Genomic DNA, 26,588 nt, shown 5'->3' with positions numbered 1-26,588 from the left:
CCTCAGAGACAGAGTTACTAGATTTTTCGATTATGCTGAACAAAATGGCTATCTCAAAATTTTGATCCGGTAACTTGGGGAAAAAATTAGCTTGGGAGGGGGCCTAGTTGCCCTCCAGTAATTTTGGTCACATAAAAAAGCGCACTAGAACTTTTGATCTCCGTTCAAATAAGCCCTCTCAAGACATTATAGGATCACTGGGTCAATAAAATCACCCCAATCATTTATCATTGGGCTAAAATATAACCCTGCAATTAACATTGCAGCTCAAGCAAATAAATGTTTAATATGTCCCTTAAAAAGACATACGCAACTATCAGATATTATAACTAATAATAATATAAGCAAAGGAATGATAAATATCACTTAATAAAAACTTACGACAGTAACAATAATGTTTATATTTTGTAATTAAACTAAAGATGGCCTGCACGAAATGATAAACATTGAGTCCAAAACTATTTAAAACAAACATTTAATTTGTTTTTAACACAAGCTAGGAACCAAAAACAGAATATTTTCAATGCCTTACAAGGCTGTAACACATTAATAGCACTAACAACACAGAATCCAATCAAAGACCTTGCAACAACAAGGCCATATCCAGGATATTTGTTGGGGAGAGGGAGAGGTTACAATTTTTTCTTCAAAAAGCAAAAAAAAATTGTATATGCATTTTTGTTAGTTTTTTTTAGCTGCACACGAATTTTTGGGGAGAGGGGTTCAAAGCAGGTATCCCCACCCTGGATACTACTCTGAAACAAGAAGACCCAAGAGAAATCAGCAAAAATCCATACGGGTGTCAAACCATTGAATAACATATATTTTGAATCGTGTTGTAAAATGATTCAATTGACTTGTCATCTCAGTTATTTTCTTCAGCACAGAAAGGTCTCCCATGTCGTAGGTCGAAACCCCCCCCCTCCCCTTCCACCAGGGAAAACAAAAAACCATAGCATGATAATACATATTGTCCAAGTTTTTTTTTGCCATTAAAGATGATATTTTGCTCAAAGACCTGTTACTACAAGCTAGGGTGCATAATTCACAGTTCTGTCCAAGGGTGCCTCATCCACACGGTGAGATACAAAATAAAAGCATTTTTGCTACAAACCTAAATCAATAGACTTGTGTTAATAAATGTGAGAATACATGTGTCAAAATACTATAAAACGTGTACTTTTAAATCAAAAATTTTTTTCAGGGAACCTCTCCCTTTTGATTACTGGTTTAGTAATGAACATTTTAATGGGGATTCTAATCGTTTCTACTGATGCTGCTCTTTATTATAACAATAATTCTGTATGATTTTTGGTGATGGCTTTTCTGCAAACATGACATTGAGTAGCTCTTTCAACGTTTTAAGAAATAAAATTAAACTTAGGTTTAGAAATTGCCTTAGAAGGTGATTGCCTTAGGAAACTTCGAAAGTGATACTTACCGATAACCGTTCTTGTATATATATAAAGTATTTAAAATTTTAAAAGTATGTTTTACATATACATAGATATTAGGCACATTTGTCTTTACATGCAAAATATGCATTTAGCAGTATTTACTTTAAAATTTTACTTAACTTTTAAAATTCCTTAAAAATTTACTTTAAGAGTTAGTACACATTTTTAATTCCCTTTAATTTTCAATTCCTCCAGTCAAGTCCAATCGCTTGTGGCATATTGACGTAGCTAGGGCAAATTAACGGAATTTTAACAGTGTTTAGACTAGGTCCATACAACACGAACTATAAACCTGGATCAGGACAGGGAGAGAAATGTTTCTAAAAAAAAACATTCCAGGATACAAACAGAAAAAATAGGCCTTATGGAAAAGCTAATTTAATCCCAGTGGCAGCCCTGGCCTCTCTTGCGCCTAGGGCAAAAAATTGAACATCATTGAACATATCTTACAAATATGGAACAAGTAGTTCTAGAATTTCCATTGAAAACAGAGAGCCCTGCCTTCAGCCCTTTTGAAAGCTTTTATGCAAAAACCAAGGACGTTCAGACCAACTAAATGCTATCACTTCCATAGAGTAAATATTTATTGAATACAGTTCTTGAAAAACAGAAACTATTATAAATATGAATAGTTTGGCTGAATGCGCAATTTCAAGTATAATAAAAAACAATTTTCCATGTACAACACAATGCACTCCTATTTGGCAATATTAGGATCTTTCTAATACAATACTTCTTTATGAATATTAGTCTACATTGAAATGTTTTTTGTTTTTTTTTTACTTTTGAGAGAAAATAGAAAGAGTACAACCGCTATTCCATGTACAACACAATGCACTCATACTTGGCAATATTAGGATCTTTCTAATACAATACTTCTTTATGAATATTAGTCTACATTGAGATGCCTTTTTTTTACTTTTGAGAGAGAGAATAGAAAGAGTACAACCACTTTTCCATGTACAACACAATGCACTCTTACTTGGCAATATTAGGATCTTTCTAATACAATACTTCTTTACGAATATTAGGCTACATTGAGATGCTTTTTTTTACTTTTGAGAGAGAAAATAGAAAGAGCTTTGTTAATCTTCAATTGTAATGAATGTAAAAAAATCTTGAACTCCAGATTTACTTCTAAACTACTACGGGAGGGAAATGGAGAGGGTCTGAGCCCCAGACTAAAAGCTATATTGAAGTCACAAGGTTAAGGCTGGCTGTCAAGCACACTTAGGGCAAGTAGCCCCGAGAAAAAGTCATAAGCTTAACTGATACCTGTTTTGCATAATATACATAAAACAAATTCAAAACCATGTTCGCATGCTAAATCTTAGCGACGTCACAGTTCACACGGATATGAAGAAGTGTCAGCATAAAAAGGAGCTATAAGGCCTGACTAAACAAAAATAACATTAAATAATTTCTGAGACCACCGTTTCACTGTTACTGAGAAAGGGTCATCATATTTTAGTTTTGTATTTTGTTTTAAGGTTTTTTTTTTTACATTTTTATCAGTTTATTCTGCACTGAGGACGGTCAAGAGGAGGTCTTGATCGAAATATTTGCATAATTTTCAATTTTTCCACTGGCTATTTATTGTCCTCGTTCTTCTTTTCTTTGCGATTTTGTGTCTTGTCAAAAATAATATTTTTTTTTAAACCACAAGCACAATGCATTAATGGGCCTTTCTGGCACTAAGACTTCTTTATTACACATCCAAAAAGAAAATCCGAAATCACAAGCTATTTCACAACCAAAATGAATTTAGAATAAGGCTCCTTAGCTGCATCACTGCAAATATCGTTAGAGAGAGTTGAAGGTTCCCAAATGGGCTTTGCAATTTGGGCAAGAATGAACAATATTCATGCAAGATGGGATGCAGCACGGAATTAGGCAGCAGCCGAACCAACATCTGAAAATGAAACAAAAACTTTCTTAGAATGAAACAAACAAAAAGAGCATAGTTAAAACTAAAGAAAATTACATTTTTATCAAATAGGTTAATTTAATTTAATTATTAGTGCAATTGCCGGTTCTTTTCACAAGTTATCGATATACTTAGCTTTATATATTCTATGTATATACTTGATAACGATATATATATATATATATATATATATATATATATATATATATATATATATATATATATATATATATATATATATATATATATATATATATCTTGAATATGAGGAGACTATTAATTCATTCAAATACGCTTTTGTATGTCCATCCAAGCCGAGAGGTTGGCGCACCGGATTTTAAATCCTTTGTCCGAAAGGCAGGGGTTCGATTCCTGGTGTGGCTGGTTATTTGATCTAAGACGGGGTCAGTGACGTGATTCTGTCAGCTCAGTCAGAATCAACCCAGGTCTAAATTGACTTCCGAAGAAATCTCAGGAAGGTAAGCAGGAGGGGTGTGCGAAAGCACAGGATGGCTGGCCCCCCCTAATTGCACTTCATGGCTGAAGGGCCTTGAAACGGAGATCAGCACCGCCGGTTTGGACTTTAGGGGTCTAGTGTCGTTTCCTTTACTTTTTCTTATATTAGAAACCGTGTTTGAGTGTCAGTAATCGATGGATTAGCTTATGTTTAATAGTTTTCCTTTAACCACGGCTATATGGTGCCAAAACAAAAAGCTTGATTATCTAGGAAGAGGAGATGAACTTAAAATGACTAATTTGAAATATGACTAGTTTTGAAGCAAAATATATCAATTTGTCTACCTAGCATTTCTTTATTAGCGTTTAAGATGGCGTATCTGGACAATCTTTCTTTAATATTTTATCGATAAGTATTTGGGCTAAGCGAATGACATTTTTAGAGGTTTTAAGCATTATATATTTGAGGTGATTCCTGAAAGTTTCATTCACCTGACTCTACTACTCTCTTTAAAAATATCAAAGAAAGTTTATCAAGAAAGCTGAAATAACAAAGTTACAACGGTAGTTGAAGTAAGCCAATATAATATTCAGAGATTTTAAGCATTATATATTTGAGGTGATTCCTGAAAGTTTCATTCACACTGCTCTACACCTTTCTATAAAACTTCACAAGTTATACCATAACCAATATAAATTTAAATCTTTACAGCTTGACGAAGAATTAACATAATAAGGACTGAAGCAAAATGATTACAGTAAAAAGCCATATTTTCAGAAATGGATTGAGAGGAATAAACTGCCTAGTCTAGCCTAAAAGGTAACAAAATCTCCTCTTATAAATATTTTCCCATTAATTTCACTTCTAGATCCATGGGCGATGAAAGGGGGGGGGCATGGTAGGGCAGCTGCCTCCTATGGAACATCAAATTTACACTAGATATTAAAGAAAACTTTTTGTATATTTAAAAAGCTGAAAACAAACGTCAATTTCCAAACAGCGTTTCCTATATCAATATTTAGGTTCCCTTATTCAATATTGACTTTTGGTCCGATACGTAGATACGAGAATAGCCCACAATCGGCAGGTTTTGACTTTTCTCCATGAATTGATTCAATTGATAAGAAGTTGCTGAGTATAACAAACCAAAGGTAAATCGTTCAATACCATCCTTGAAAACGAAGATCAGAAATACTCCATCACTTTTTCACCTGGTTGCCTCTCTATCCAAGTGGTCAAGATTGCTAAACTTGGGCCATCCGGTACTGGTTCGGTCGTCTCTGGCTTATGTTCGGCCACCTGATAGAAGAAACAGAAAAGCGGCCAGGGGAACATTAAAACTTGTTTTTCGGCTATAAAATTAAGAAAGAATACGGCCGGTTTAAAAAACTACAAAATGAATTTATTAAGTTTTTTAGCTCAACCAGAATATAATCACCAGCCTAGACTTTCTCAGTGTCAAATTGGAAGTTGCAGGCAGAGGAAGGGAGGCTTCTTCAACGTCCATACCGAAGTCTGAAGGGTTGTTGTATACAGGCTCATCTACGTCAGAATCACCACCAACTGCAACTCTTGTTACGAAAAAATGTCTTTCGCTTTTTAGCCTTTTCACTTCTCTGACTTTCTTCCTTTCCAGGACTAGGACTTTCTTAGCAGACACAGCTTTTATCCCAGCAGTAATGCGTTCTTTCACAAGGGTGTCAGTGAGCACTTCTGACTTTTTCAAATTTTTTTTTCCTGTTGATTTTTCGTGCTAAGTCTTTTGTGAAGTTGTTTGCATCTTTTAACAAATCATCTGCTGATCTTTGCTTCTCATTTAGAGACAGAGCCTATGCTGCGTTCGTTCCTTGGTCTATGTTAAAAAACGAGTCTAAATGTCGCACAGGACTACCGCTGAGCTTAGAAACTTCATTGGAAAGTTCTTCACTAGATGTGGTTAGCATTCTGTCTGAGACACATGACGAGAGGAACTCATAATCCTTGAAGACATCGTTGTTGGTGGGGTAGACCCCACTTGCTCAGAATCCACTGATTATATTCTCAGGAGTGAAAACCTGTGGATATACTTTCCACATCGACTCAGCACAGCATGGATTAACACCAACAAAAATTGTGGTTAACTGACATCTATTTGCTGACGTGAACTTCCCTACTTACTTCTAGCCTCGCTGTGCAATGATCTTACCAGGCTTGAAGATGTTTTCAAAACCAATTTTTCAACATTCCAAATGTCTTGTGATCTGAGATTGTGTTTATCTAGACTTCGCTCCAGGTTGTTCAAGAAAGCTCCAACACAGCGATGACTGAAATTAGTTACCCGTCATAAGCTTGTACCTTCTGACGTTCTTATTGATAAGAGTTATGAGGCGATTCATAAAACCAAAGCACCAATCTTAACCCGTAATTCTTGCACTGTCTCCACTACTTTACATTTCCAGTTATCCGGTACTTTTATACTCTTAATAATGGTATGATTTTATGCAAATTTACGTGCTTCTGGGGAGTACAGTCGAAATGCATATCAGCTACCGTTTTCAAGGTAGTTTTTAGTCCTTTGTTTTGTTTCTCTGTAAATATTTATCATGTGTCTTAACAGGATGAGAAAAACCTCAGTTTCAGACTTTGTAGAGGGACATTCAGCTTCTCAACTTATCTGTCTTTAGACAGAAATTGAACAAAATTCCGGATTTAATCACCAATGTGATTTTTTGGTAAAAGTATTAACCCAGGCCATACATTTTAAAAACAAATATTGTCATCTATCAGAGCTTTTACAATCCAACAGAAGTCCCCATAGGTTTTAATATTGAGAAAATACTGAAGGCCGAGTTTTAGCGAAATATAGAATGACGAGCTTCTAAAGAATTATATTCAAAGGACCTCGGGAAGCATTTATAAGCCCCCCTCTAGGCAAGTCTCAGCTACTCCCCCCTCTACGCCCCTGTATAGATCTATATTTACTCTTCAAGAGCTAGGGGAAGACCGAGAAATTTATATATTTGGAACCTACAGAGAAAAAAAAGGCTTTTTCTTCGATTTTTTTTGGAAGCTATGTGACATTTAAGATTTAAATACTTGGGCTTAAGCTGTAAATTATTTTTATTTCAATCCTTAAATTTTTTTTAAGATTCTTATATTTTCAAGAAAATTTACATGTGTAACCAACTTTATTTAACATTTTACAAGAAGGCTCGCTAAAGAATAATTTTTTTCAGTAACTAAATAGCTAAAGGTTTTTTGTAAATTAGTTACTTAATATAAATTTATTTTTTTACTTATTTTTTAAATTTAATTCTTCTTATTTTAATTCTAAATTATTATTTCATTTAAAAAACTATTTATTTTAAATTCTTTTATTTATAAATTAAACGATATTAGAATATATTAAACATAATTTTAATTTTCGTTAATTAAAAATAATTTTAAAAAAATAAAAAGACTAAAAGCTTTCCCATCCTAATCAACTTTTTCAATTAAACGGCTCTATATCGGTGGAGGACACACCCTTCAATATTTGGACCGTAACTTAAAAGGAGCTTTGGTAGTGAGCAATTCACTGTAATTGCATTATGTCGAACACAGAAGGGCGAATCTTTGCCAATAGGTGATGTTCATCAACGCACACCTATTTCACAAGAGGTTTTCAACGAAAACTATTTTTCTAACGAAAATTTTTTTTAACATCTCTACGAATCTCTGCTAAACCTTAGTGAGGTAATGAAGCTAAGCCTTCATAAAAATTGTTAGCATTTCGTGGTTTTAGGTAAGAAACATCTTATCGACGAGTTTTTGAGTGGGTTATATTCTTATCAGTTTCATTGCTCAAGACCTTATCCATGATTTTTATTCAAGAGGGGGGGGTATTACTTAGGCAAGGGGACAGGGGTATAAAAACTTGAAAAATGCATCACAAATTTGTTTATATGCATGTTTGGGTACTTATCTGTTATAGCGACCCCACTCAAGTTCTTCATCCATTGAAGCACTGAAGAACCGGTTTCTTTCAGCTTAGCGTGAGATAACACAAAGACAAGTGACAGAATAGATGGAAAATATATAATTTGGCCAATATATTTGCACATTAGGGGTGGAGGTGTTGGTAAAGTACTTAGACAGTGTAAAGTTAGAAAACAATTATTACTTCATATTATGCAGAGTAATTGTGCCTAACACATCTTGCATGCAGACCCGCTATAATTCACCCCCACCCCCCAATGTGCAAATATATAGCCCAAATTTGATTCTAAAGCATTACATTTTCAGAAACTTGTGTCTTACACTTACAGCAGCCACACTCTGAGAATTTATATTGCAAACAGACAATAACCGGTTTGCATCGTCTTTAGACCAGACAATTAGCTTCAGCTCGGTGAGAAACTACATTGTAGCTATATTTTAATAAAATATTAAGTTGGTATTTCGGCTTGGTAAGGTTAGGCTAGGTTAGTTAAGGTTACGCATTTAATATAATGCAGTCTGAGCGGCATCCCTTCCAAAATTCTTTGTAGTTTCCATAATTTAGTAACTAAACTATCATCATGTTTTGGTATATTTCATTAGGAATTAACCTAACTTCACTTCTTGAGTGGGGTGGCTATCAAACAGTTCGTGGTAACGAACTGTAGTAAAGAAACACCCTCTGTAAATCATTGGAATTTTGTGTTTTTTGCCAGAAAACAGATCACGGATGTGTGTTTATTTGTTTGTTGTTTTTTCCCAGGGGTGATCATATCGACCCAGTGATCCTAGAATCTTGCAAGAGGGCTCATTATAACGGAAATGAAAAGTTCTAGTGCCCTTTTTAAGTGACCAAAAAAATTGGAGGGCACCTAGGCCCCTCCCACGCTAATTTTTTCCCAAAGTCACCGGATCAAAACTTTGAGATAGCCATTTTATTCGGCTTAGTCCAAAAACCTAATAACTATATCTTTGGGGACGACTTACTCCCCCACAGTCCCCATGAAAGGGGATTCAAGTTACAAACTTTGACCAGTGTTAACATATAGTAATGGTTATTGGGAAGCGTACAGACGTTTTCAGGGAGATTTTTTTGGTTGACGGGGGGGGGGGGTACGTGGGGGATCTTTCCATGAAGAAATTTGTCATGAGGGAAGATAATTTCATGAAGGGGGCGCACGATTTTCTAGCATTATTCAACAGAAAACAATGAAAAAATAGATATGAAAGTTTTTTCAACTGAAAGTAAGGAGCAGCATTAAAACGAACGGAAATTATTACGCATATTAGGGGTTCATCTCCTTCTAATACCTCGCTCTTCACGATAAAGTATTTATGATAATTTCAACTATTTATTCTACGGCCTATGTGATTCAGGGGTCATTCTTAAGGAATTGAAACAAAATTTAAGTTTTTGTGTAAAATTTAAGCTTTAGATGGTAACTTTCAACGATTGAAAGCGCCTTTTCAGGCTCCAATTTGGGGTGTAAATCCATCCCTGATGCTCTCGTTTAGAACGTTATCATTTTGAGATAGGGAAGGGCAGTTGTTCTTTTCTTCGCCAAAAAAAGGCATAAAATAATTCACTCGAAGAAATTTGACTGTTTCAAAAATATATACTATTTTATAATATAACCTAACATATCTTTAGTATAACCATGTGATTAGTCAAGGAAGGGAACTCTCTTATTTAGGGTACAAATCATGAATACATTTAAAAATTTCTCGACAATAGAGTAAAACAGAGTTTCTCATGTGTTCTTTCACCCACATCCAAGGCAATCTCAGGTCATTTGACTTTCCCCCTCTGGGAACCCCCAGGCAACGTAGGTGTCTCAGCATGTATAAGACTATATAAATATGCCCAACACACACAAATTATCACGGACTCCCTAACCAGTACGCCCTCAATAAAATACCTATTAGATATAAATTTCACGACTGTTGTACCCCATCACCTTGAGGGACATTTTGCCAATGCCAATCACTACAATAAAACACAATGGTACCTTGTTGATCATTATTCGACTTAGAAAATTGGTTGTTTTTCAAACCAACATCCCTCCTCAAATTACATCTATTCTAACTTGATAATTTATTTCTAAAGCAATCATCATACTACAAATGCCATAAAGGCATTGAAATACAAACAGTATCTGGCAGAAAATAAAAAAAGACTTAGAAAATTGGTTGTTTTTCAAACCAACATCTCTCCTCAAATTAAATCTATTCTAACTTGATAATTTATTTCTAAAGCAATCATCATACTACAAATGCCATAATGGCATTGAAATACAAACAGTATCTGGCAAAATGACTCACCTTGAAACTTTATTGGCAAAACTTTATGAAGTAAACTATAAATGTATGACGATATGCAAGCGGATGCAATAAAAGATAAGCTCACTTGCTAATGATCCATTTTGACAAACAGTAGAAAAAATTACTTTTAATGAAAATACCCACAGACTGCAATAGCAGAACTTCAGAACTACCCCCCACATTAATTCCTCCCTAGCCCCATAGATTGGTCAAAAGCAAATTCTGAGGAAACTATTTAAAGAGGATTTTTCGGGGATTTCATCCTTGGTCACAGTCTTACAGGAAGAATATGGTGGAGTTTTTTTTTATTTCTTTTGGTAAAATGCCTTATTGTTGCTTAATAGATGGACTCTAAGTACTAATCCCTCAACCCAAAACTTAGACATTTTTACCCCCCCCCCACAAAAAAAGGTCAGATTGATTGCACCTATGACTGCAGAGCTAAGCGTTTACAGAAAGCGGAGATACAGGCATGTTAATGAACGATGGTGTCATTCAAAGTCCAGATTTCTATGTTTTATGTTTTTAGGTACAATAATGTCCATGTTTCTGGTAGTATAACATTAACCGTGGATTTAGAAGCCTTGAGCAAAACATATGGTTTTCTAGTGGATGCAGCCTAACCAATGAGAAGATCACATGTCGAACAGCACAAAGCTTCAGGAAGAGTTAAATAACACATTGATTTTCTAAATTTGAGATATTATAACAGGCAAACTGACTCATCTTAGAACTTTATTGGTGAAAATTTATGAAGCAAACCATAAATGTATGACAAAATATAGGCAGATGTAATGAAAGACAAGCTCACTTGCTGATGATCTGTTTTAGCTAACAGTAGAAAAAAAAATTAAATAAAGATTTCATCAACTGCAATAGCACAACTTCAAAATTAGCATCAGCAATAATCCCCCACCCTACCTATAGATTATTAAAAAGCGATTCGACTGCAATAGCAGAACTTCAGAACTAGCATCAGTACTGATTCATCCCCTTAAATTGGTAAAAAGCAGGTTCCGAGGAAACTATCTCAAGAGCACCTTTTCAGGACTTTCATCCTTGGTCACAGAGCCTTGTAGGAAGAACGTGCACGTGAATGTTTTTTTTTTTTTAATTTTTTTATTTTGTTGAATAAATTACCTCAGCACTAGCCCGCGTTCTTCGACGCTTCGAAAACTTTGCCCCACCCCCAAAAAAAGAGGTCAGGCTGACTGCACATATGGCTCCAAAGCAAAGTGTCTAAAGAACGTGGAGATACTGGCATGTTAATGATGACGATGCCATTCCTAATTTCCAAGTCGAGGTTCCTTTTTTTTTTAAGTACAATAATTTCCATGTTTCCAAGAGTAGCCTATTTTGCACAAAAAAATTCACGGTTCTAGCTTGAATAATTCAGAAGATATATCTGAGTTGTAGCTAAACTTTGTAGCACCTAAGTGCATTTTTTAGCCAAAATGTGTCTATGTGGCATCTAAAGGTACAAAAGTAGAGCAAAAAGTCTCATATCCGAAATGCTTTAAGTCATGAAAATGCAGAGGAGTTCTGCAAAAGCATGTTAAAGCATGTTAAAGTTAAAGCATGTTAAAGCTCGCACAGCCTGCCAATAACTTGTAGATCTGATTCAGTTTTCAAGTCACATTGAATACTTTTTCGGTATCATGAAAATAACATGTTATTAAATACCTCAGTTATTTCTATGTCTCTTATAATTTTGGAAAGATCAAAACAACAAAGCTACAGTACTGAGTTTTTGGAAAGAATTTCTCCATGAGCAGCACCATTATAGAAATTACCAAATTCGCTTAAATGGGAAAAACATCAGAGCAGCAAAGATACGAATGATGTCAAACTATAGACACACTCAGGTAATAAAACATAATGATACATAATAAACAATTTTATTAGTAATTCCAAGCTCTTAATATGATCTTACACCCCAAAAATTCTCCCAAGAAAGTCCACTGTATGTAAATATAAGCATAATGTATGTAAGAACGTAATACAATAGTAAACGTTAATGAGCAGCCAACAACACCACAACTAGCAACAAGAGGGCCAGAAGACAGGGGTGGATCTAGAGCAAAACTTGGGGGGAGGGCAATGTGACAAGGGCACTAATAAGCAAAATCTGAGTAGTGCCCAATGTGCCGCCAGTGCCTGCAGACCTTCATGAGCTTGAGCCGAAGGCCCATGCTTCCGACCATAGCGGGGTCAGTGAATGGAGGGAAGTAACATTTTTCAAGAGGTAGAGGCCCAAGCCCTTCATTGGCAAGAGTCAAAGGGCCAAGCTAGAGTAGAGGGAGGAGGGGGTAAAAAAGATCGTATGTCGTATGCAACCTTTCAAATAAACAGTTTAGGTGCTTATAGAGAAAAAAGCTCAAAAAGTTCCCCACAAGCATGATTTTTGAATTAAGTGACAAAATTTGCCCCAAGGCAGTGAAAAATTCACAGACCCCAAAAAAATGTCAGTAAGGTGCCAAACCCCACCTTTTGCCTACAAGACAGAATTGTAAGAGAGCAGAGGTTTCCCAATATTAGAATACCAATCAAGAAAGATTCGTATTTACACTAGTTTGATTATCATTCCAGATTGCTAGTGTGTAGGTTAATCACTAAGATAAACTTACCAAAAATAATTGTGTGAATCACTGCAAGGGGAGATCATGTCAGCTATTTTGCATTCAAATCCCCCCCCCAAAAAAAAAAACGTTTAGCTAGATAAGCCAAAACACTAAATGAGCCACTGCAATACGCACCTACAAACACACTGAGATTAATGCTTGATCCTAAATTTCTTGGTAACCCGAAATTCGTCAACAAATTCTTTTTAAATTCTTTAACAACTATCATAAGCTATCAGATCAAACAGTTCGTGGTAACAAACTGTCGCTCTCTACGCTAAAGTATTTTATTGTTTTGAAAAATAGAGTTGTGAGAAGGAGTCAAACTTTAGCGTAAAGAGTGGGGCACTGAGGAGGGAACAACCCCTTTCATATACGGAATAATTTCTGTTTGTTTAAGTTTGAATGTCGCTCTTGAGGGTTTTTTTCAAATAGGCACTTACCCATCTCCCTGCAAATAATTTTAATCTTTGATTTGAGTGTTTTTGACTTTATTAGAAATTTCTAATTTACTCAAACTTTCTCTCACTAAGAAAAACATTCCAGATGAGTAATCTTTGCAAAACATATTAACTAAGTTCTAAAACTCTCCCAAGATTTTCTGAGGAAGAAAAAAAAAAAAACTACTCCTAATAATTAAAGGATAGACATTATAATTACCCCATGAGAGCAAGAATGCCACCGCTTATCCAGGCAAGGAGACTTGGTTCTGATCTAATTGACGTATCAATTTCAGCATGACAGTGTGGACACACCATATGAGTAGGACCTGGCCCAGGTGGCACCAATGTTGTAACAATAATAGTTTGACCAGGTTGAACAAAGGGAGATGATGGTGGAACGCCACCTACAGACTCTGCATAGCTCGGAGGAGCAGAAGGTGGAGGGCCAGATTTATTCATAGCTAAAAATAAATATTAATTTATGAATCATAAATATCAATTAGGCATAGGAAATTTGTTATACCCTGGTCTGACCAACTGTATAATAGAATCAGTTTGTGAACAATGACCGGTTGTCTCTTTTGTTTTTCAAATTACAATTACTGTTTACTATAAAAACAGCTGTTCAGTACCTGCACACAATGGAAAGCAGAGAAAGAAACGAGAAAAGAAAAGAAAAACTTCATAAAAAATGAAAGAAAGGACATTTAAATAAATAAAAAATAATAGCAAATATAATATACATTAAACCTATGTTGGGGCTGCATCCAGGTGAAGGGGTACTCGATTTGAACCTCCCCCTCCCCCGAAAGTTTTGTCCTACTCTTAAAAAAGTGAAAAATGTAGAAAAAAATTTTGATGCATTTGTAGTTTTTGTCACCCCTCCCCAAAACAAAAATACCCTCATCTTGAACAAAATCCTTGATATAGCCCTGGTCTATACATAAACCATTGACTATACTTAACATAATAGCAGAGTTTGTCAAGGAAGGTTCACAATATTTCTATTATTTTTTTTTTTTTTTATCAAATAAAATTACAGCTTCTTGAAGAAGCAAAAACTTGAAGAAACATGAAGAATTTTTTCTGACTTACAAAAACCTTGACTTTGAGGACCAGTATTTGTGCTATTAAAGGAAACTTGAGCACATACTCAGCCCTTCTTTCAGTCTAGAACTATACAAGCCCCTCCATCAAATAACAGCAGTGTTTAGCCCCCCACCCTGAGTGAAATTCCTAGAGGCAATTACTTCATGGGCTGATTAGTTCTTTGGTAAACAAAGCAGAAAAGAAAATTTTCTTGAAAAGAAAAAAAAGAAAAGAACCTGCAATATTTGACCTGATCCATTCACAAGAGGCTGCTGCCCAAACAACACAAGGGCCATCAAAAAGTCTTCAAACATACCTTTTGCTAGACAAAGAACCAACAGGGTGGGTCATTTTGCCTAGTGTGCCTATCATGTTAATATTTTAATGCTTGATTTTGCCCATTAGTTTTCTTTAAAAAACTTCCATTCGAGAAAATATTTTTAAAAAATGTTTGCTCTTTAATTGAGAAAGTTAATTATTTTAAGCTTTTCAGTTTAAGAACTAAAATATTGTAATACAATTTAATTTTTTGGTAAAATTTGATATTTATGATCAGGATGAGTTAACAACATCAATGTAATGTTATTAAATTCTCCCAACGAGAAGATATTTAATTCTAAAGCTGATGGCTGATTCTAATTCCTAAACAGACATCCCTAAATTCTACAATAGGTTTATCAATTCAAACATTGAATATGCAGTCAGAGCCCATGGGGAATGTTACTTGATAAATCCTGCCAGATTGGAAACCATACAAAGCCTGATGAGAGACTATTTTGGATACTTCATTCCCAATCTTTCTCTGCAAGTGTAACTTCAATCTGGACCAAAATTTAACTGCACAAAGAACAGAACATGCTAATATTCAAATATTACACCAAGATAGCAAGTATGAATAAGTGGAGGATTTTTTGAACAGTCTTTTATCTAAACAGTCTTGGGAAACATTCAGGAAATATTTCCAAATTTTTGACTGCACAAAGAACAGAACATGCTAATATTCAAATATTACACCAAGATAGCAAATATGAATAAGTGGAGGATTTTTTGAACAGTCTTTTATCTAAACAGTCTTAGGAAACATTCAGGAAATATTTCCAAATTTTTGACTGCACAAAGAACAGAACATGCTAATATTCAAATATTACACCAAGATAGCAAGTATGAATAAGTGGAGGATTTTTTGAACAGTCTTTTATCTAAAAAGTCTTGGGAAACATTCAGGAAATATTTCCAAATTTTTGACTGCACAAAGAACAGAACATGCTAATATTCAAATATTACACCAAGATAGCAAGTATGAATAAGTGGAGGATTTTTTGAACAGTCTTTTATCTAAACAGTCTTGGGAAACATTCAGGAAATATTTCCAAATTTTTGACTGCACAAAGAACAGAACATGCTAATATTCAAATATTACACCAAGATAGCAAATATGAATAAGTGGAGGATTTTTTGAACAGTCTTTTATCTAAACAGTCTTGGGAAACATTCAGGAAATATTTCCAAATTTTTGACTGCACAAAGAACAGAACATGCTAATATTCAAATATTACACCAAGATAGCAAATATAAATAAGTGGAGGATTTTTTGAACAGTCTTTTATCTAAACAGTCTTGGGAAACATTCAGGAAATATTTCCAAATTTTTGACTGCACAAAGAACAGAACATGCTAATATTCAAATATTACACCAAGATAGCAAATATGAATAAGTGGAGGATTTTTTGAACAGTCTTGGGAAACATTCAGGAAATATTTCCAAATTTTTGACTGCACAAAGAACAGAACATGCTAATATTCAAATATTACACCAAGATAGCAAATATGAATAAGTGGAGGATCTTTTGAACAGTCTTTTATCTAAACAGTCTTGGGAAACATTCAGGAAATATTTCCAAATTTTTGACTGCACAAAGAACAGAACATGTTAATATTCAAATATTACACCAAGATAGCAAATATGAATAAGTGGAGGATTTTTTGAACAGTCTTTTATCTAAACAGTCTAGGGAAACATTCAGGAAATATTTCCAAATTTTTGACTGCACAAAGAACAGAACATGCTAATATTCAAATATTACACCAAGATAGCAAATATGAATAAGTGGAGGATTTTTTGAACAATCTTTTATCTAAACAGTCTTGGGAAACATTCAGGAAATATTTCCAAATTTTTGACTGCACAAAGAACAGAACATGCTAATATTCAAATATTACACCAAGATAGCAAATATGAATAAGTGGAGGATTTTTTGAACAATCTTTTATCTAAACAGTCTTGGGAAACATTCAGGAAATATTTCCAAATTTTTGACTGCACAAAGAACAGAACATGCTAATATTCAAATATTACACCAAGATAGCAAATATGAATAAGTGGAGGATTTTTTGAACAGTCTTTTATCTAAACAGTCTTGGGAAACATTCAGGAAATATTTCCAAATTTTTCCTCTAGGATGGCAAATGATACCTTCAGGTCTTTCATCAAAAATAATGTCAAACCTAAATCAAACTTCCTACCAATAGAAATTCAGGCAATACTTTATGAAAAAATCATCACTTCGTATCCTGAGTTTCTCCAAACCTCTACTGATGGTTTGGTGAAGGACAGTAAATGTGCCTCTGCACCAACAATCCCAAGGTATTAACTGAAGATTCAACCTAGATTTCCTTAAAATATTCTATCCTCACCTGCACAGTTGTTGGCTATAAAATAGCCTCTCAAGGCTATCAATATTAATCTACCAGCATCCACAAAGTATCAGTGCCCATAAATTGCAGTGCTTTCAACTAATCAAGTAATTCAACTGTTAACTAATCAGCTAATAACTATCATAATATACTATCAATATCTATAATAACTATCAACTAATCAACTATTCAAGTAATCTCCATGAACAGAATAACTGGTTCAGATCTGAACACAAAATCAAACATATTCTCCCCTCTAACATTTTATTTAAGGAAGGACAATGTTCTTTCCTATAAAGTTAAGAACAACTCCACAATGACAAAGAGAGAGGAGTTTGCATGGAATTAACCAACTGACCCATTCTGCAGATATTATAACTCTTCAACAGATTCCCTGAACAACATGATCTTTGGGTGTCAATCCATCTTGGATGAAGTATTGTGCATAAAGAAAATTTTAAAAAATATAAACCTTATACCAAATGTCAATGTCATCCAATGTACTTCAGCATGTTCACTCCAGAAAAGATAAGTGTATATTCATTCATCCAGGCAATTCCCTTCTATCTTTCTAAGGACACTGCAGAGTGCCTTAACATAAAATGATTTTCAGTCAAGTGACAGCCCAGCTTCAGAATTAGGAATAACCATTGAACTACAAGGAGGTGAATGTCTGGGATGATTTAAGATCTGGAGCATGTCTTTGGCTATTGTACCAGGTTTTATGCTGCTTTATAAGCCCCAGCCACAGATATATTTCTCTACTTGAGGTATCCTGAGGAGAGTACCTTAGATGTTGGGTGTTGCCTGGCTTTTCTGCTTAGAGTCATCAGATGAATCCATTCCTCCAGTTGTCTTTCAGTAATAGCCTTCACTTTAAAGATTACTTAGTGCAAAAAGATCATAATAATTGATGTCAATAATGTCTTTTCATTTATCCTTATTATGTTACATTGCCAATGGAATCAAAGCTTGTCTATAATATAAATGTCTACATTGATGTTAAAATTCTTGAAGATGTCCAGAGAAGAGCCACGAAGATGGTGAGTGGACTGCATGAGCTCCCTTACCCTACAAGGCTATGCAAGCTGAAACTCCCAACTCTGGTTTATAGAAGAAGACGGGGTGATGCCATTCTGGTTCATAAACTTATTAATTCAAAGGCAGTTCCTGGTCTTCTTCCTCTGGCGTCTTAGGAATCTTGTACAAGGGGACATAACTTGAAGTTATCCAGGCATTTCTCCTCAAAGCAGCAATGCGTCCATTTTCTTACCAACCGTGTTGCCAACCTCTGGAACAAATTACAGCACAGACAGCTTTAAGAACCATCTTGACAACAAATGGTCAAAAAAAGAATGGAAGTATAACTGGGAAGCACTCAAATCAGCAACATCAAACCACTAGTCAAGTGTATGTATTCAACTATGTGTTAATGTGTTATCAACTCTGGAGTTTCTACAAGGAAAAATCCTTATATTGCTCCAAGCTGCAATTTAAGGTAATAATGTTGTCTAAATGTCAAACCTAGCCACCATTTTCTCTTTGACATATTTCTTAGCTTCAATACCAATTCAGCTTTGTCAAGTGCTGGCTTGTAAACAATGGCTTGTAAACAATAGCTTGTAAACAATTACCAAGCTTGTAAACAATAGCTTGGCTAATTCCTCTTGTAAAGAAGAGATCAGCTCAAGTAAAATACCAAACTATGGCAAAGCTGCTGCAAGCATTTTCTATAAGAAGATCTTGTCTATCAGCCCTGCACCAGTTGAGCTGAAATGCTAGTCAGTGCACCTTGTTGAACACAAAACATGCTACAGTAATAACTGTAGCTTTATGAAACCCTTATCTAAGATTCCTTAAATTTATCACAAGTTTTTAGGCAGATGCCATATTTTTTGGTATCAATTTCAAATTGCTAAATGATGTCACATAACTGTATTTGACTGTCCTGTGGTGGTGCAGTGGGTTTGACGGAATAAGGGAATCATTTTATTTTTATTATAATTAGGGGTGCACAGGCACCAATTAGGAAGCAGTTTGAGGGGATGTTTGTCCTCCTAGATTTGGGAGCATTTTCTTGCCATTTTTGCATTCAAAAGATGCCAGAAAAATACCTTTATTCTAATCTTCATTAAAAAAGACAATAATAAAAAGTAAAATAATCCTTTCCCTCTGTATTGCTGGCTATTACTATGGTTCAGTTCCTCCTGGATGGTGCCCTTACAACAAAACAGGCTGACACATATCCCAAGCCTTTTTTTGTGTGCAAAGTCAGGAATACTATCTGTTTTTCAATTATGACGTTTTATAATATACTTATTATCTTTAATTATATTTTTACAAGAAACTTTTTTCTATAATAGTAAGATTAATAAATGAAAAATTGCTGGTACTTCCAGGAATTAATGTCATTATATGTCAAACAGTCAGCTCATTTGTTCTTTTTAATATGCTTTATTATTAAGGTGATTTCCCTCTTTTTTTATAAAATACTAGCTGTTGGGGTGGCGCTTCGCGCCCCCCCAAGCCCCCACGCGCGCGTAAGTCGTTACGCGCCATATTAGTTACGCACCATTGTAGTTGTGTCCCTGTGTCCCACCTGTGAATAGAGATAGATATAAATATATGTTTTTAACTACGTAAAACATGCGAATATACAACATTCTTCGCTGTCCCATTGTCTGTGCATATAAATAGATTGTCAGGTTTACTGACTCTTGAACATGCAACATATAACTGTCCATGGGAAAAACAATCCGTATTCAGATCTATACCTCATTATTCTAATGATGTGTCCCTGTGTCCCGGTCGTCATTTATATTCCCTGTGTCCCGGTCGTCATTTGTGTCCCGGTGTCCCAGTTTGTAATTTCTCTTTGAGTGTCCCGGTCGTCATTTATATTCCCTGTGTCCCGGTGTCCCGGTCGTCATTTGTGTCCCGGTGTCCTGGTCTGTAATTTCTATTCGAACAATCCCTGTGTCCCGGTCGTCATTTATATATCCCGCCTGTGCCCCCGGCGTCCCCGTTATAGTTGTGTTCCTGTGTCCTGGTCGTCATTTATATTCCCTGTGTCCCGGTCGTGATTTGTGTCCGGGTGTCCCAGTCTGTAATTTCTCTTTGAGGTTCCCGGTCGCCACTTATATTCTCTCTGTCTCGGTCGTCATTTGTGTCCCGGTCTGTAATTTCTCTTTGAGTGTTTTTTCTTTTTAGTTTTTTTTTAGTTTTTTACCTTTTTTCAGTTTTCTTTTTCTTCTTTATTTTTCAGCGTCACTATGAAGTACATATCGACGAACCTTTGTTTTTTTAACTTAAATCTGGTAGGCATTGATAACCTTATCCAAGTCAAAATCCCAAACCCAATCATCATCGCTATCATTTTCAGTTTTGATATGTTTTGACTCTTGCTGTCCAGGTGGATTTTCATCTAACTGCGCGGTTTTGCGTTCTTTAGCCGCAAGCCTGTTTTCTTGCTGTTCTTGTGATTCCTCAGAACGCTTTCTTTTCTTACTTTCTCTATCAGCAGCAAGTTTTTTGGCATAAACTCTTTGAGCAGCTTCCTCGGCTGTTGCCATTGTAGGTTCTTCAGTCATTTTACAATTAAACATTTTTCCGTGAACAAATGTCTTAAATACCATTAATGACGTCACCGTCATAGCAAAAATGACGACAACTAATTTCATGACGTCAGTCGACACAGAAACATGACGTCACCTGATCCACAGACAGACAGACAGACAACTTATTTTTATATATATAGATAAGAAGAACCAAATACAAAAATACAGAAAAATAAAACCACGCTATGCAATATATATATGGGAAGATAATGGCTAAAAAAGGAAGCATGGCACTTCAAAAGATAAGGGCATTGTCAGAAAAGTAATCATGATATTTAGAAAGAGCACTTTAAGGGAAGACTTGACAAGTATGGCAATAAAATCTATTACCTGTTACCAACCCCAGTACTCACAGCAAAGTCATTTCTTTTTATTATTACAATTTCTATTCTTTTGGTTTTTGGCATTAAATAGCGTAAATATCAGATTTTGTAGGTTCTAAGTCCTTTCTTTCCCTTTTTCAACTATTTGCAACCAAGAAAACCATAGAAGATACCTTATTTGTTAAAATAAGATATGTCATTTTTTTTTAGAGAAAACCCCTCCCACTTCAAACACTAAAGTGGAATTCCCAAAAATGTCCCTGTTATACTGGTGATGGATCATTTATACATTCATTTCCTTAATATTTATTTATTCCAACATCTTTTTCTATGCATCATTGCATAATAAACTTTTAGCTTTTTGCCCCTCCTCTGTACTTTAAGGGTGAATGTGACCTGTTTTGCCTTGGGGTAGTGATGCCTATTTTGGACATGTTTATAAGCATGTTTTTTTTCTATTAAACAGTATGAAATTCCTTTCTGTTGCAATTTGTTCAAGCTCTACCCCTTTTTTATTACACCTTTACTGTACTACAAGCATTTATATTAATTTTATTTTTAAACTGGTTCTCAGTAGACTATTAGGGGTTAACCAGTTCTAAGGATGACACATTAATAAAACAAAAGCAGTGCCATTATGCTCTTTACTTTATACTCTTTCTAAATATCATTATTACTTTTCTGACAATGCCCTACTCTCTACTAGTCCCAGATATAGCACTTAATAATATATTTATTTCTTTTTTTCATCTTTTGAAGTGTCATGCTTCCTTTCTTAGCCATTATTTTGCAGCCTAGACACATGAAAGTCATTATGCCTCAGTGATTTTAATAGGGATATAATGATGATATAGGGATCTTGGGATCTACTGATTTTAATAGGGATCTAATGTATTATGTGAACATACAGCTTGATGCCTTTTTTATGCTCTTCCTGAAAATAATAATTGTATAGCTTTGAAATTCAATTTTAAGCCCTTATTGGACACCTAAGATGAACATTTTGTATCTTATTTCTGGCTACAGAAAAGGGTTAAAGACAACAATTCTTACTTCATAATATGCAGAATTGTTTTAGTTAGCCCAATTGGACTGCTGATACACTATTGTTTACCCCTACCCAATCCTCTAACATGTAAATATAGCCTATAGCCTAAACTATATATTTCCTATGTGTTTTCTGGTTATTGTTTTTTTTTTATGGCACTTGGTATTAACCAAGTGACATATAGCAATCGCAAATTCTGTTGGCCTGTCTGTTGGTCCTAGTTTCGCTACTTTAGGCACTTCCAGGTAAGCTAAGACGATGAAATTTGGCAAGCGTATCAGGGACCGGACCAGTTTAAATTAGAAATAGTCGTTTTCCCAATTTGACCATCTGGGGGGGGGGGGGCAGGGAGTGGGGGGCCAGTTAATTTGGAAAAAAATAGAAAAAATGAAGTATTTTTAACTTATGAGTGGGTGATGGGATCTTAATGAAATTTGATGTTTGGAATGATATTCTGTCTCAGAGCTCTTATTTTAAATCCTGACCGGATCTGGTGACACTGGGGGGGGATTTGGGAGGGGGAAACCTAAATCATGGAAAACGCTTAGATTGGAGGGATTGGAATGAAACTTGGTGGGAAAAATAAGCAGAAGTCTTACATACATGATTTACATGATTGGAACGGATCTGCTCTATTGGGGGGGGGGGGATATTCTGAAAAACAAGAAAAAATTATGTATTTTTAACTTACAAAGGAGTGATCAGATCTTCATGAAACTTCATATTTAGAAGGATCACATAACTCAGATCTCTTATTTTAAATCTCAACCGGATCAAGCATAATTGGGGGGGGGGCAGTTGGGGGGACTGTAAATCTTAGAAAATACTTAAAGCAGAGAGATCAGGATGAAACTGGATGGGAAGAATAGAAATCTGTCTAAGGTACATGACTGACATAACTGGACCAGATCTGCTCCCTTTGGTGGAATTGGGGGGGGGGGGTAATTTTGAAAATTGAGGTACTTGTAACTTACAAAAGGGTGACCAGATCTTAATGAAATTTGATATTTAGAAGGATCGTGTGCTTTAAAGTTCTAATTTTAAATTCCCACCAGATCCTGTGACATTGGGGGGAGTTGGAGGGGGAAACCGGAATTCTTGGAAAACATAAAAATTGGGGTATTTTTATCTTACAAATAGATGATCAGATCTTAATGAAATTTGATTTTTAGAAGGAATTCATGTCTCAGAGCTCTTATTTCAAATCCTGACCAGATCTTTTGACATTGGAGGGAGTTGGAGGGGGAAATCTTGGAAAAACACTTGGAGTGGAGGAATTGGGATGAAGCTTGGTGGAAAGAATAAACAAATGTCCTTGATACGTTATTGGCAGAATCGTACTGGATTCACTCTCTATGGAGGAGTTGGGGGGAGGGGTTCAGTGATTAGGCAAGTTTGGTGCTTCTGGACGTGCTAGGACAATGAAAATTGGTAGGCATGTCAGGGTGCTGCACAATTTGACTTGATAAAGTCATTTTCCCAGATTCAACCATCTGGGGGGCTAAAGGGAAAGGAAAAATTAGGTATTTATAACTTACAAGTGGGTGATCCAATCTTAATGAATTTTGATATTTAGAAGGACATTGTGACTCAGAGCTCTTATTTTAAATCCTGACTGGCATTAAGCCTCTTATTTTCTTTTTTAAATCAATCTATTGATTCATAGAATTTTGTTAGAGCTCATACAATATGATCTCTTGGCTCTTTGCTCTTCTCACCTTGTCACAAGTGCCATATGAGCTCTTGTTTCATAGGCAATTGAATTTACAGGTGCACAGGTTAAAACAGCAGCTCAAAGTGCACACTGCAAATCTTAAAACATAAGGCTATAAACTGTTATTAATATAGGTTATACTTTAATATAGTTAATATGTTATTTAATATAGTTTATATATGTTATATAGTTATATGTTAATTAATATAGTTTATTTAATATGTTATTAATATAGTTATACTGTTATAATATTATTAATATATATAATAAATGTTATTAATATATGTTATAAACTGTATATAATTAATATAGTAATATGTTATTACTATATAGGCTATAAACTGTTTATTCAAATGGATCATGATCAATCAATGCCTGTAGATTATGTAACTTTAAAAATTGAGTTTATAAGTAAATAGTAAGTTTTAATCAATACTTTAAACTTTATTATAGCCAAAAATAAGAGAAAAGGTATCATTAAGGGTCTATATAGTGCTTCAAATTGAATTTCAGAGTAGATGACAAGGCCTAGGTATTATATTTGGAAAGAATACAAAATAGGCATGGAGCATTATTTTCACCTCATTTATGGCTCAGTAATGAAAACGTCCTTAAATTCAACCATATCTCTTTTAGGAATGCTCAACCACTTAGAGCTCACCCAATTTTTTACTTGTAGCCTAATAACAGGCCAAAGAAACAAGGCATAGCTTTGAGAGTCTATTCATGGCTCAAAACAGAATTTGGTAAAATTCTAGTTAATTGACTTCTTGCTATATTGGAAAGGGTTAGAAAATGAAACTTCCAGGAATGAATCTACAGACTAAAGCATGTCCTGCAAAGGTATTTTGAAGTAACTACCTCTACTCTCTCTAGAGGGCCCTGACCTTTGATGACCTTTAAAAATGTGTGTTATAAAAGTGAAACCTTGCAAAGTAGATCTTCTGCTTAGTTGAAGTACAACAAAATTGTTTTCAGCTTCATAACTTTGCTCAATTCTATTTTATAAGGTTTTAAAGATATGCAAATATGTTTCCTAAATTTAAAAAAAAAACATTGATATGGCTCAAAATTCTACTCAAATAACAGGAATTGCATTTTCAGAACTAAAGCCAGAGAAAAAGCAACTAGTAACTGAAAATTAAGATAAAATGTTGTTTTGTCAAAATTTCAATAGGTATAGACCTGTTATGTAGGCAAATTCCAGGGCCCTCTAGAGGGAGAAGGAGAGGATGTGGGTGTTTTAAAATACCTTCCTGGGATATACTTTAGTCTGTAGACCCATCCCTGAAAGTTTCATTTTCCTAACCTAAACCCTTTCCAAGATAGCAAGAAGTCAATTAACTAGAATTTTACCTAGAATTTAAATAGAGACAACTAATCAACCTTGAAAGAACATAGAAAGACACACCAAGTGGTAGGCTATGTTGACCTTCTGCCTAGCTAAGTAGGCTAATGAAAAAACTATTTAGGTGTAGGGTATTTATCAAATATTATTTATTGAATATAACAATGTGCACTGTCTCCTAAACCAAAAAACCTATATTCAGATATTAAAAACTTAGAGTTACTATAGGCTCAGGATATTCATAAAAGTCTTAGTCAGATGAAGGAAGAAAAATTTAGGCCTATGATAGGGTAACCTAAAAAGGATTAAGCCTTTGGCTGAAGTCTACTAAGCCAAGGCATCAGAATGGCCAGTCTGAATTTCATCAGACAAGGGGGACCAAGAAAATTCCTTCCCCTTTGTCAGTCAACTAAGCTAGGTCTAGCCTGGTCTGTAAAGACACCAAGGCTGTTTCGAGCATCTTCTATGGCATAGTCCTACATACTCACAAATAATAGGTCAAAATTAGAAAAAACAAAACAGCTACCTACTTCTTTGATTAGCTAGACTGAGTGTAAAATGTATATTTCTGATTCTAGAAGACAACTGGAGAATGACTTCATCAGCTTTTAGGGTGCATCTAGATTCGGGTATGTTTAAGAACAATTCCAGATTTCCAGATTTTTCTGAGAAGAAACAAAGAAATTTCACGGATCGAAATTGGTTATTCTTTCATACTTTCTTCTATATTTTACAAGATATTTTATTCAATATGTATCCTATATTTTATTAGTATACCTCATTTAATTATATCCAAACTTAGCTAAACATATTTTATTGTTATCTCTACTTGCAAATGCTGATTTACGTTTTATTGGTACATCCTTTATGCCAAACGAATAGTTTTAGAAAATATGTTACCAATCTTCCGTCTGCTGACTTTGTCCGGTTTCCAAATCCGGTTGTTATCATTATTTTATAGACTATACTCTTTGTCTCCAATGCAAAGCCCTAATATTGGTCTTTCGCAAATAAATTTTCTCCCTAATATCTTTTATCTATATCTTAAGAATTTTTCAATTTATCGTGAAAAAAAAGTATATTATTTTTTCAAATCAGAGTTAGGTGGCGATTACTTGTAATACAAGATAGATATTTTAAGGTAGATATATTAGGCTATTGTTTATCTACCATATATTCTTACTATATATATGTTTGATATATGGTGTACTATCTGTGTTTCTGAAGTGCACAAACAGACATAATATCCCGAGGACCAGGGGCGGATCTCCTACATTTTGTTGGAGGGAAGAGGGTCTATATCTGGATAGTGAAGGGAAATGGGATATGTTATAATGTATTTCTCAACATTATTGGGGGACAACTACCCCCTTGACCCAGCACTCCCACCACCCCCAACCCCCAAACGAAACCCCTGCCGAGCACCATCAATAATCGCTAAGTCACTGATCTCCTGAGTGTTTCATTTTCCTTGATAGACTTCACTGCCAAATCATTTAAACAGTTTGAGGGGAGTATCTACCAAAAAATTGCCTATTGATTTCATAACCAATCCGTGATCGATTACAATC

The 26,588-nt window shown here is 34.9% G+C and overlaps 1 protein-coding gene across 1 annotated transcript; it reads right to left on the bottom strand.

Annotated features, from left to right (window-relative positions):
• Positions 1-2,948: 2,948 nt before the first annotated feature.
• LOC136034065 (LITAF domain-containing protein-like) lies at positions 2,949-25,666 on the bottom strand. Its single transcript, XM_065715184.1, has 3 exons — positions 25,548-25,666; positions 13,402-13,645; positions 2,949-3,369 (listed from the first exon to the last, which is right to left on the bottom strand). The coding sequence occupies exons 2-3, from the start codon at positions 13,641-13,643 to the stop codon at positions 3,261-3,263; spliced, it is 351 nt and encodes a 116-aa protein (XP_065571256.1). The 5' UTR covers positions 13,644-13,645; positions 25,548-25,666; the 3' UTR covers positions 2,949-3,260.
• Positions 25,667-26,588: the final 922 nt, after the last annotated feature.

This window comes from Artemia franciscana, chromosome 12, assembly GCF_032884065.1.
Source record: "Artemia franciscana chromosome 12, ASM3288406v1, whole genome shotgun sequence".
NCBI classification, from domain to species: domain Eukaryota; kingdom Metazoa; phylum Arthropoda; class Branchiopoda; order Anostraca; family Artemiidae; genus Artemia; species Artemia franciscana.
This window is presented reverse-complemented; position numbering and strand designations above follow the sequence as displayed.